Source organism: Heloderma suspectum, chromosome 1 (assembly GCF_057233095.1).
Source record: "Heloderma suspectum isolate Gila_16-S chromosome 1, 16-S_ref, whole genome shotgun sequence".
Taxonomy (NCBI): domain Eukaryota; kingdom Metazoa; phylum Chordata; class Lepidosauria; order Squamata; family Helodermatidae; genus Heloderma; species Heloderma suspectum.
Genome location: NC_139458.1, coordinates 71,644,906 through 71,657,839, shown reverse-complemented (window position 1 = coordinate 71,657,839; position 12,934 = coordinate 71,644,906). Strand labels below are relative to the sequence as shown.

General features: G+C 42.7%; 1 protein-coding gene across 1 annotated transcript in view; it reads left to right on the top strand.

Moving 5' to 3' along the window:
- The window catches only part of SPTBN5 (spectrin beta, non-erythrocytic 5), a 176,165-nt gene that overhangs the window by 52,215 nt on the left and 111,016 nt on the right, over positions 1–12,934 (top strand). The window contains exons 20-25 of the mRNA XM_084846925.1: positions 2,290–2,389; positions 5,267–5,437; positions 6,842–7,006; positions 8,096–8,322; positions 9,156–9,342; positions 12,523–12,723. Coding sequence (XP_084703051.1) covers positions 2,290–2,389; positions 5,267–5,437; positions 6,842–7,006; positions 8,096–8,322; positions 9,156–9,342; positions 12,523–12,723 — 1,051 coding nt within the window. The remainder of the gene's footprint in view (positions 1–2,289; positions 2,390–5,266; positions 5,438–6,841; positions 7,007–8,095; positions 8,323–9,155; positions 9,343–12,522; positions 12,724–12,934) is intronic.

The window sequence follows — 12,934 nt, the reverse complement described above, 5'->3', positions numbered from 1 at the left end:
TCGCGGAACGAAGCCCCCACCCCCCCAACCCACGAAAGGCATGCGGGATGAAGTCCCCGCTGCCCGCAACCCACAAAAGGTGCGTGAAACGGAGCACCTACCTGCTCCCGTCCGCGCTGCTTTGTGAATGGCGACCGTCCTGCGGCCGCCATTCGCTTCCTCTTCATAGCCGTGATAGGCTACGTAAATACTTACATAGCCTATCACGGCTAATGCAGGGACGCCATATAGGGACGCCATACTTATAGGCTACGTAAGTATTTATGTAGCCTATCATGGCAGGGGGAAACAACCCAGCGTACGCAAATGGCGGCAGCTACCGCCATTTGTGTACGCTGGGTTTTTTTCCCCCTGCCGTGATAGGCTATGTAAGTATTTATAAATACAGGGCGCCTCATCTGATATAAAGTATTTATAAATACAGGGATGCAAATGGCAGTGGCTATGACAGCCGCCATTTGCGTCCCTACAGGGCTGCCCAGCGACCGGATGTCCGGCTGCGGGCGACCAGAGCCGGCCGGCGGCTCTGCACCTTGGCCGCGGAGCAGAGCCGGCCGGGAAGGATTCTGAGGGGGAGGACCGGATCGCCTCCCCCGCATCGAGGATTCCGGGGGGAGGGATGGAGTGCCCCCCCCAGCGGAAACAGAACGGAAGGTAAGTGTTCTGTCCATCCCTAGAAAAACAATGGCGCAGTTAGGAACAAAAATGAGAGAGGGAGGAGTTATTGGCTTAGTTCAGACATCATGCCGAACTACAGTTAGAGAAGTTTAACTATGCTCTGGCTGATGTCTGCATTGATAAACCATGGTTTGCATTAAGCCAGCAAATCGGGAACCATGGTTTGAAGTGAGCCTAACAAACCATGGTTTGTGCTAAGTATAGCTTGGCATGATGTCTGCATTGATAAGCCATAGTTATGACCCTCGCTCCGCCTCCAGAGTCTACTTTGCCATGGAGATGGGAGTGAACTTTTGAAGCTGAGTGCTGAAAAGATGGGAAAGCTGTCAAGCAGTTCTAAACCACAGATTTTTTGTTGTACATTTCGAAGCTTAAACCATAATGGGTTCCAAACGATGGTTAGTGCAAACTGTAATTTGACATGGCATCTGAATAGAGCCATCAAATGATACAACCAAGCAAAGCAAGCCACTTAGGTTCAGCCTGCCTCCATTTCCGTTAATCCCAGAGTAGTTGGACTAATGTTTCTTGGCAATTTGAGTCATTCACTCTTGTCGTATATTTCTAGGCCAATCTATCCCAAATGTTCTGTCTATTTGTTTGTTATTTATTTATGTATTTATTTATTTACAGGATTTATATACCACTCTATATCTGCCAAGAGTTCAGAGCAGTGAACAATAAAAAGAAAGGGGGGAAAACAATCACAATTCAGAATTAAAATGTTAAACCTCAGATTATGTTATCTAAAACTGCAGCTGGTCAGTGAGGGAAGTCTTGTTTGAATAAAAATGTCTTCAGTAGGCGCAGAAGGCAAAACAATGTAAGTGCCTGCCTAACATCAAGAGGCAGGGAGTTCCACAAAGAGGCAAGCAGTACACTGAAGGCTATACTCCAAGTGGACTCCAAACAGACTGTAGTGTCCATGCAAAAACACTAGGGCACCTCATCTGATGACCTCATCTGTTCACTGTATATTGTATGTAGCTTCCACCCACTTGGAAATAGACCCATATCCATTATATAATTCAGACGTCTGTATGATGAACGATATCTGCAGGAAAGTAATTTGTTAAGTTAAAAACAATGATGTTCAGTGTTGATACCAGACATGAAACTGGATTTCCAAGTATGATGGCTAGTTTGTAAAAGGAATTTATATAGCCTTGCTTCCTTGTCTTTTGTGTTGAATAGTAGAGTAAATCTGAGCCAGACACTCAGCTAGCCTCAACTCATAGAACCATAATGTTCAAGGGACCATTGAGGCCGTTGAGTCCAACTCTGTGCTCAATGCAGGAATCCAGTTTAAAGCATCCCTGACTGGTGGCTCAGTGAGTTCATTTCCTGGGAACTGGCTGTCTTAGATGCCTTCTAGGACTACTGATGCATCTTAGATGCTCTAGGACCACTGCTGGCTCAGCAGGAAGCAGTCCTCCCATCACACAATGAGCAATCTTGCCTAGCAGCCATCATTGCTCCATGTCTGTTGCTGAAGCCATGCTAACAAGTTCTATAAGGTTTGGATGAGATCCCCTCCCCACCTTCTCTCTTCCTCCCTGCCTCCCATAATGCTTTTTGGATAAACCGAAAGTTCTGTTATTTCTTTTGCAGGATTGAGGAGAGAATGGCTGCCTTACGAGAGAGGTGGAAATTGCTAACAAACAACAATGAGCAGAGGAAGCGGAGGCTACTAGATTCTCTTCAGTTACAGGTTAGAGGGTGACGTACTTCAGTCCATCTGTAGTTGGGTTTATCACACACTGGATTGTGAATTGTCCAATTAGGTATTTCCAACCTGGTACAAAATGCAGCGAGTTGGGTCCTGGCTAAGCTGACCATATGTACTGTTTTAAACGGGACAGTACCGTTTTTTTCATATTTCCCAACCGTCACGTCGTTTTAATATAAATGCCAATTTTGTCCTGTTTTTAATTTTTTGTAAAAAACTGAACATGTTTATCATAAGGCTCTATGCTAATCAATGCATGCAGTAAAACTACTAGTGTGACGAAAGAGGAAGTTCGGTTTACTTTATCCAGTCAGGGCCAGGCTTCTTGAGCTAGCGACGATCAGACGCCGCCCCCTTGCTTGTCTGCAGTGGCGGGGAATTCAAGAGGCGGTCACTAAGCCGCATTCAGTGTGTGGGAGCCAGGAGGGTGAGTCTTGCTGTTATTTCCACCATCATTCTGCCCATAGAGATTCTTTCTGCCCTACATTCAGTTTGATTTGGACTTTTCAGACTCATATTTCAGTTCAACAGGCTGTTAGCTATTTTTTTATTACAGCGGAACTCTCCGGTGGGACATTAGCATATACCAGCTTGTGATAGCAGTCGGGGTGTTCATTCCTTTTTTTTTTTCTTTTTGGTATATGTTTATGATGTTTTGCAGTCTGGCCACTGCAGTCCTGCATTAGAGTGTTCAGTGTGGTATGCCATACAGATTTGTTTACTGATGTGATATTTTATAAGTATTTTATATATGTATATTTATTAGTGGGTTTTTTGTGTGTATATGCAGTAAATTAGTGTTATTCATTTGCACCCCTTTCCATGTTCTTTTGCAGTGAGTTTAGGTTGTTTTTCATGAATACGGAATATTACATAACCCCGTCCCATTTTTGTCATCCTAATATCCCGTTTTTGTCTCAAGGAAATATGGTCAGCCTAGTCCTAGCAGATGCTAGGTGGTTGAATCATGTGACACCTATATTGTATCAGTTGCACTGGTTGCCAGTGTGTTTCTGGACCCAATTTAAAGTGCTGGCATTGGACTTTAAAGCCCTGAACTATTTAGGTCCGGTTACTTGAAGGACTGCCTTCACCCATACCAACCTGCCCACACCCTGAGATCAGCATCGGACAGAGACTGTACTTGTGTGCCTGCCTGTAAGAGCATTTAGGCTGGCGGGCACAAGGGACAGGACCTTCTTGATAATAGCCCCAACTTGTGGAACTCTATTTCAATTGATATCTACCAGGCTCCATCATTACAGGCTTTCAAGCAGGCCCTAAAGACTCGCCCATTTACCTTGGTTTATAACTAAATTAGGACTCTACTGGGGCCATTCTATATATGGTGCTATCTGGTTTTAAATGTTAATTATGATTGTATTAGTCTTATTATTGTTTTATCATGTTTTGCCATTTTATGTTTTCCTGCATGCTGCATTGGGAGAGTTTACCTAAAAAGGTGGTTTATCAATCTTCTAAATAAATAAGGGCGCAATCCTATGCTGGCTGGGGAACGCTGGCTGGGGAACGCTGGGAGTTGTAGGATCTTTTTCTGTCTAAACATGCATAGGATTGTGGCCTAAATCTACTTCAGGTAATGTCTGATTCAATGAAACGTCTCTTAACTACTTTCTCGCATATGTCGCTTAAATACCTTACTGTAAAAAGATAATTCCTGATACCTAACACAGAATGCTGGAGTTCCCAAACCTTCCACCCTTCTGAGATCTACAAATCCCCTCTCCAGACTGCCAGTGGTGAGCACCCTTCCCCAAATTCTCCATGAATTCCAGAGGATATGGGGCAGGGGAAGAGCCTGTCTCCCTTCTGGACAAAGCCCTGCCATCATCCCAGTCTTCTGACATGCACAGAGTGCTTTCAGGAGGGAGGGGAGCCCGCTTCCCCTCATGCAGGGCTTCAGAGAGGCAAGAAATGACACTCGTCTCTCTTGCCTACTCCGCCTTTTCCAAAGTCTATGAATCTTTTGCAGAAGCAGTGTGAGTCTGCTATCAGCTGATTGTCCCCTACATCATCCTCACCGCTAGTGCTGCAGTTCTTTCTTATCAGCATTGCCCTGTGAGAGCGGAGAGGGGACATGGCTTAGTGGTGGAGCACCTTCTTTGCAGGCAGAAAGTCCCAGCATCACATTCAATCACCAGCATCTCCAGGTAGAGCTAGAAAAACTCCTACCTCAAACTTTGGAGAGCCAAGGCCAGTCCGTGTCGACAATACTGGGCTTGATGGGCCAGTGGTCTGACTCAGTATATGGCAGCTTCCTATGTTCCTAAATGCTAATAGACTTGCCCAGAAAAAGCAGATGGTGCAATTCTCCTAGGACTGTACCACTTTAGAATGCAGGTTGAAGATTACATGTCTGAATGTTTCCCCACATAAAATCTACTTGTGTGTAGAACTAGCACATTGGGGAGATTGCTAGGCAAGGACACAGTCGTGATAGCTTTCCTTTTCAGAAATTTTTTATATATGCAGGAACATCAAGTCTTGTGTTCTCTCACTGGGGTTGTAAAGTTCACCTGGGGACCTGTCTATATCCTTTTTAAAGAACAGGTCATTTCTGGACAGGAGGTGCGCCACTTCTGTATTCTGCACTGGCCATCTGGCACTAAATAAATAGTGGTGATGATCACAGGAAAAATTAATATATGGGTTATAAGATGTGCTGTAGATCATCGGGAATGTATTATCAGTCCACGTTCTTGCAAGACTGGCCCAAGATTGTCTTTCATGCCCATACATCCAAACCTTTTCAGCAAGAAAGGCTTTCGGGTAAGGGTTCACCTAAAAGGAGTATTTTAGTCGGTATCCATTTAAGAATTAAAATCTATGTAATTGCAGGAGTTCAGTCATGACACTGCTGAGCTCTTGATGTGGATGGAGGAGAAGTACAAGATAGCATCAGATGAGTCCTACCGTGACCCAACAAATATCCTACGGAAGCTGAAAAGGCACGAGGCTGCAGAACAAGAAATGATGGCCAATAAAAAGCATTTTGTGGATCTGATGGTGGTAAGGCCAGTCTCACAGAGCCATAGTGACAACTGGCAAAATAGTCAACGCTACAGATACACTTTACTATTTCACCCATTTCTTGCTTGATTAGAGAATTTCAAAATTAATTGCAATGGTTCCATGCAAATTGCCAGATTCTAACAGCCTATGAGCAGGAATCTGTGTGCAAAACACACAGTGCTGGATCTAGAATTCTGAGTTCCTGAAAGCCTTGGTTTTCTTTTCTTTTTTTAAGCAAGTTTCTAATATTAAAACTGAGGATGGATGGTCCATTTCTGCAGAAGCCCAGTATAAGGCTTCTGCAGAAATTGACCCCCCTCCCCCCAAAAATAAAGCCTAGTATAAGGCTTCTAGTAATCAAAGAATGAAGCCCAAATAATATAATGTATTGCATACTTGGCTGTTGGAAATATGACTTAATAGCTCTGCATGTGATGATAAAAAAGCAAAGAAGGGGGAATTTTAGGATAAAAGATAGTCGAGTAGCCCAACAACTACAGGTATTTATTAAAAGTAGTGATCTAGGGGAGTGTATATGTGTACATGCATCTCCTCATCATATGCACAATCCCAAAATGAGTGGCTTTGGTGTTAGATATGTCTAAGTGTGTGAGCGGGGGTGGGCAAACTGCAGCCTTGCAGGATCTACTTTGCTTTTTACTAGAACCCTGAGATCTAGCAACTGGAGACTAGTGCAAAATATGTTAATTCTAAGTGTATGTCTTTTGCGCTAGTCTCTTTAATTCTAAGAATTCTGAGCCCATGAATTTGTTTTGAGTAGGAGAACTGAATGGAGCTCACAGTCCTTCCGCACAAAAATCCATTCCCCTTTACCTGAAGCTTTATTCATTTCAGAAGTATTTAGGGCAAAGGGGGAGTCATTGTGCAGTTGCTATTGCTAAACAATTGGGAGTCCAAAATCCTTGCTAATCTCCTGCAAATCACACAGAGATCTACCAACAGAGCCATATCTACCCCTGCAAAGACCCTAATGGGATGCAGGATTTCTCTACAGCTAAATAATAAAACAGTACTTTGTCCTTGAGGTCAGTTTGAACTGCTCCCAACTGAGATTACAGCTGCCAGTGTTGTTGTTACAGCATGATTGGTTTGTTCAGCCACTGGTTGGAGATAATTGCTTTATGGTTTTTAGGATAATAGTTTGTGCCATACACAACTGTTGTTGTTGTTGTTCAGTCGTTCAGTCGTGTACGACTCTTCGTGACCCCATGGACCATAGCACGCCAGGCCTTCCTGTCCTGCGCACTCTCCCAGAGTGTGCTCAGGTTCATATTCATTGCATCGGTGATGCTATCTAGCCTCTGAAATAAACATGGGTAAGTAGAAATAACTAAACTATCAAGAGACTTGTTTTTGACCCAATGCACTGTCTGTGTCCAGGCTGGAAATCAGCTCATTCAGGATAACCACTATGCTGCAGATGCCGTTCAGGACAAAACGTCAGAGCTGAAGAAGAAATGGGAGAAGCTCCATGGCAAGATGATAGAACGAGGAGACAAACTGAGACAGGCTGGGCAGCAAGAACAGCTTATGGAACTTTTCAAGGTGAGGGGCTGATACGTTTCCACTGGGAAGGCTAGCAGTGCCCTGAACTGAATTGTCACCACTGTTGGTAAAAGAAAGAGCACTTGACAAATGAGTATTTGACATTTAAAAATATTAAACAGATAAAAGATCTTTAAGTTCTAAAGCTAATACTGCAAATGAAGAGATAGCAAAAAAAGAGTATTCAGAGTGCTGGTGGGAAGGATAATACAATTATTCTTTTAAAAATTTGCAGGCCTAGCTATAACCACTAAGAATCTGTCCGTAATAATACTAATAGCAAAGGAAAGCTTAGTAGACTAGTCTTGGAGAAGTGAGTCTTCTATGTGAACTGAGTCATAACCATTCAGGTATCTGGAAGTTGATATTTACCGTTATGATTCTTACCAGTAAAAAAGAGAGGTGATGCTATCTAGCTACGTTAGGGCGCAGCCCTGTGCTTGTTTAGACAGGAGAAAAAGTCCTACAACTCCCAGCATTCAGCCAGATATACCTGAAGGGTGGTAATTCAGAACTCTCCACCCCCTGAACTGTATATAACCAGGCTGCTGTGGCCCCCTGAAGGGTGGTAATTCAGAACTCTCCACCCCCTGAACTGTATATAACCAGGCTGCTGTGGCCCCTTGGAGTGCAGTGAAACCAGCACTAGTGGCATGGATTTATCTGTACTTTTACCTGTTAATTTTGATATTGCTTCATATTTGTTTCATTGTAATATTGAATCTCTTTTACATGTATTGAATTGTTTTATATTTGAACTTTTAATTGATATGTTTTGTAACAAATTGTTTGTTCTTTCAAATGCTGCTTTTTGTGAGCCGCTTTGAGTACAGTTTACTGTAGAAAAGTGGCATACAAATATGAAATCTAAATAAAATCTAATCTAATTGGTGTATAATGGAAAAAATTATTGAGGCAGAGGGACTCAGAAACTAAGACATGCTGCGCCAGGAAGTAAATGCTAAGGGCAGAGCTTGCTGACTGGCTACACCATCCCACCAGTTCCGCGGAGACTTTACGCCAGAGGAAAGACAGAGGAAGGCGAATAATCCATATTTTATCTCATCTCTGTCAACGTTTCCTCTTTAGGATGCTGAAGAGAAGATAGAGAAGATAGAGAAGATTCTTCAAGATGCAGAGATGGGTCATGACTTGCGTTCCAGTCGCAATTTGCTCAAGGACCACAGACAGCTGGAAAATGAGATGCAGGGACTGGCTGAGAAAATGAGCTCCATTGTGTCCCATGCCAAGAAAATGGCCACCAATCATTTTGACAGTGAGAGGATTCTGGATGAGACACAAAGGTATTTGGAAAGGTGAGCGGCTTTTGCTGTAGGAAACAGAACTCTGAAGGCTACATTAGAAGTGGAATAAAAAGTAACAGGCAGGGAACACATGGATGTGTTGATGACAGTCCTGGGGCTGGTTGTGGGGAAAACCTAGATTCAAATCCCCACTGTGCTGTGAAGCATTAGGCAAGTCACTATCTCTCTATCGCTTTTACCTGACAAGGTAAAATGTTGCCCTGAGCTTCTAGGAGAAATGTCAGGATACAAATGTACCAAATAAAACGCACACATATATCCTATTGTGTTGATATGGTTCAGCACAGCTGCCGGACCTTTTGGACTTTCCTTGAGGGTGTGGCTATAGGGGTGTCATGATGAGTGCCTGCATGTCAGAATTTACTACACCACTTCTTATCAGTGATCAAATTCCCTGGAATTATTGGTTTGTCAACATTTTTTCTTGTTTTTTCCCCCACTTCCTTAGCAGATTGTTAGCAGATAACAAAAACCCAATTCTTAAAAAAAAAAAAAAGATAGGAGAGGTGACTGCTGACTTCTATAATTAATGAGATTCCCGATATATGATTTTAAAGTGGTCCTTCTAAGAGGTTTCAACGATGTGGGTGTAGAAATCAAGCCGGGTGCACAAGTTTAGGATCAACAATATATCAGAACTATAAATATCGTAGAGGGGAAGATACTTCACTGACAGTTGAATCATTAGCCTTTTGTGGTGCTCTATAAATCTGATGATATAGACTAATCTGTTACGAATGTTTGATTATTGGGAGGCTCCTGTGATTTCTTCAGCTGTGATTTCATGATATGTGAACAGCACTGTTTTAATGTCTGGCTTGCAGGTTTGACTCTCTCCAAGAACCTCTTGCTGAGAGAGGCCAGCTGCTGCAGGCAAGAGTGGAACTGTATGAGTTCTACCATTACCATGACATGGAAATGAAGTGGATTAATGAGCGGATGTCAGTTGCCAACTCCACAAACCAAGGCAAGTCTTTGGATGTGGCTCAAAGCTTGCTACAGAAACATAAGGTAATTCTTCAGTTCTGATGTCCCTCCTGTAAGGTGGGGCGGGAGTGGGGGGAGAGTCACATCTTCTATTTAATGTTGAGTTTGGTGGCTGATTCTCCAGTCAGATAGAAAATTTCTCAGGAACAAGGAGGACTAATCCATCCAAACATCAACCAGACATTGGGCACAATTCAAAGTGCTCATCCTCATCTAGAAAACTCTTAATATTATTTAATCCAGTACCTAGGTTTTGCTTCCTTCCCTCTGTCTGATTGAGATATGTAAGGTTGAACAACAGTATCCTCCTGACATCATGGCAACACACTTGCTTATTCTTTCATTACTTTCCCACTGTATGTGCCCCACACCAGAGCATAGAGAAGCTGGGAACCACTGGGCATCTCTAGGTGCAAGAGTCTGGCGCTGAGTGGAAGGCCAACCTCCCCCTCCCAACCTAGAGATATGGCTGCCACATTCCCATTGAGGCAATACCCTTGACCTATCTGATAGCATATAGCAGCCTTCCCCAAGGTGGTGCCCTCCAGGTTTTTGAACTTCAACTCCCATCAGCCCCAGCCAGCATGGCCAGTGGTGAGGGCTGATGAGAGTTGTAGTCCAAAATATCTGGAGGCCACGAAGCTGGGAAAGGCTGGCATATAGTACCATTTCCTTAGCTGTTTCACCTCATAAACATTTTACATAGGTATAGTGGTGGTTGGAATGCCTTTTGCCTTTTGGTTCCCTTTTTTCCTCTTTCATAATCAAAACTAATAGGGGTCGGGGGGGAAGCGGTGTGTGCCAGAATCATACTGCATGGGCATATGGACATGCAGTATCTCTACATCTATGGAACGACTTTCCACTGGAGACTCACCAAAGTTGGACCCTATGAACTTTCAAAAGTGCTATGTTGTGTGCATGTGTGTGTGTGTGTGTGTATGTTTTAATTGTTTAGTTTTCAGTGGCTGGTGCTATTCTAGGATTTTATTACTTTATTGCTGCATTAATTGGTGTTTCTGTCTTTGCCGCAAGTTATCTCTCTTGTAAGCAACAGCCGCGTGGAGTGTAAGTGTGCCCATAGGTAGCTTAGATTTGGGTTCAGGGCTGGATGTCTATGTCCCCATGGCAGTATGGTTTGATATACAGATAAACATAACTGGAGATACTATGCTGGCAAATCTAAAGTATTTGGTCTTCCCACTCCAGGACACTTTAGCAAATCATCTCAGCCATTGAAAGAGGTAGACATTCATTTTAAATGGCTCCAGAGAATGGACACATGCTTGCAAATATGTGCTCAGTAAAAAGTTGGATACTTTACAGAGAACATTGAACAGAGATTTGTGAGCCATATAATCTGCATTGAAAGTAGATAAAATAAACCAAGATTTCAGGAAACAAACTGGGGACATCTTTCCAATAAGATATCTAGATTGATGCAGTAAAGAATAAAATAATTAAACATTTCTCCTTCCTTGTCAGTTGGGTGGTCTCTTGCCTTGCCAACATATTTTAGAAATTGTATAAGCAGCCTGTTTTTCCTTTCCTCTTTGGAAAATTAACGTCAGAATGAAACACCTCAACTCAACAGTATTCAGAACATGAGAAACGTATTTAAACTTAGCTCTGGTGTTATGTGATAGAAAGTTTTAAAAGTTTATCCTTCAAATGTGACAGCAGTTAAACACAGCAGATAGTTGAAAAACGGAATGCAGGACTGCATTCTAGAGCCCAGATTCCAATTAAATATTTCCTGAGTTTTGTGATGTTTAAAGGTGATATTTAGCACCCTATGCTACAGCCATTTTAGCAACTGGAGAAAAAGCACTCATTGGGAGTTAAATCAAGAAACAGGATAGGCTTTAATTCATCAAGTGTTCAGTTCTAGGGAATAATCTAACCTACTGTCAGGCCATTTCTGGTGAAAGGCTGTTCACCAGTCAGTTTTCAAAGTTCTTAGCATAAATACAGCCCTGCGTTGTTAATAGGGTGGCTACTGATATATTGCCAAAAAAGAGGACAAAAGAGGACATGGACTTGCATAAAATGTGCATATGCTAATTTATATGAATAGATGCACATTTAGACATGATTACTATAAGTTAAATAGAGACATGATACATCTATCTCACCATAGTGGGGAAGACTGTGCCCAGGTGAGCTGTGCGCTTGCAGCTCAGGTGCTAACTATTGACAGGCAAAATATAGCAATGCTGCTCCCCACTGTTGTCTTTCTTTCTCTTTAAATCAGACATGGACCGGACAGCCCTTCAAATACAGGACTGTCCTTTCTAAAGTAGTACACATGCCCACCCTAGCTGTTTCAGTTAACCCACGTTGCCCATGGTTCTGTAAATAAGAACCAAAGCTTGCCCCCAAATTTTCTTTTTTACCACCTCTCTAAAAAAGACAGCTATTATGCAGAATATTCTTTGCCATTTTTGCGTGGTGGCCACCATTTTGCCCCCACAGTGTCCTGGAATGATGCTAAGTCTGGGGGAATGGTGGGGGAAGCAAAATGGCAGCCAGGCTACATTTTGCTGCCTGCAAATAGAATTGCAGAAGTCCATTTCTGCTCAACTCTAGTTCAAAGGCAGTATTTTTCTGGATGCCAAAGGCTAGAGAGGCAACTCTAGGGGAAGGCCCTCACTGCCCAGAGGCATCTGGGTGTCTGTTGTTGAAGACTGAACTTGTTGGGCCTGGCCCTGGCCCAAAATTTGTCTTACATTCTTATGTAAGAAGCCATTTCCACTCCACTTTCCCACATATATCAAATATATATATATATCTTTATAAATCAGTTTCCTTCCTAGATTCCCCTAAAATTCATACACACACACCATTCATCCCCCCCCCCAGATAGCCCTAAAATAAGTCCCTATTCTCAAATTATTTTTCCTTAATAATAATAATAATTTCCCATAAGGTTCTCCTTCCAGAAATGAATTTCCCTTTTAAAGGCCAAGCATAACATCAGGATGATCAAAAATTACATTCTTTTTTTCTCTCTCTTAAATTGTACTTTAGAGCATTTAGGTTGTTACACCGGAAATAAGTCAATGGGTATCATCAGCCCTCAGGCCTTGCAAAATGACAAGCACCCTCTAAGTTCCTATTCTGTTGTCCCCTCTATTGTTTTTGCCCTGGCTGTTCTCACGCCCCACCTTTTGATATCATTTCTGCATGTCTGTCTTCTACTAGGAATTGCAGGTAGAAGTGAATGCCCACGAGCAGCAAATCTCCAGGATTCTAGAGAAAGGAAGCACTATGGCAGAAGGCAAACACACACCATCCCAGAGAATCAAGGAAAAATGCCAGGAGCTCAGCAAAAGCTGGCTGGAGCTGGAGAAAGCATGTGAGGAACGAATCAAGCAGCTACAACAATCTGCTGCCTTCCATCAGGTATATTTCACTGTATTCTGATCGCATTTGGGGCCAAAAACAATCAAAAATGCCAAAATTATTGCCTTGCTGCTGAAATTCAGCCGCAAACTGCTCCATAGCACTACAGAGGGCTACAATTTAGCTTGTTTTCAAAAGAAATTTAATCCTCTTGGCACTCCATAGCCGCTATGGAACACCAAAAGGGCCAAATTTAGCTTGCAAACAAGCT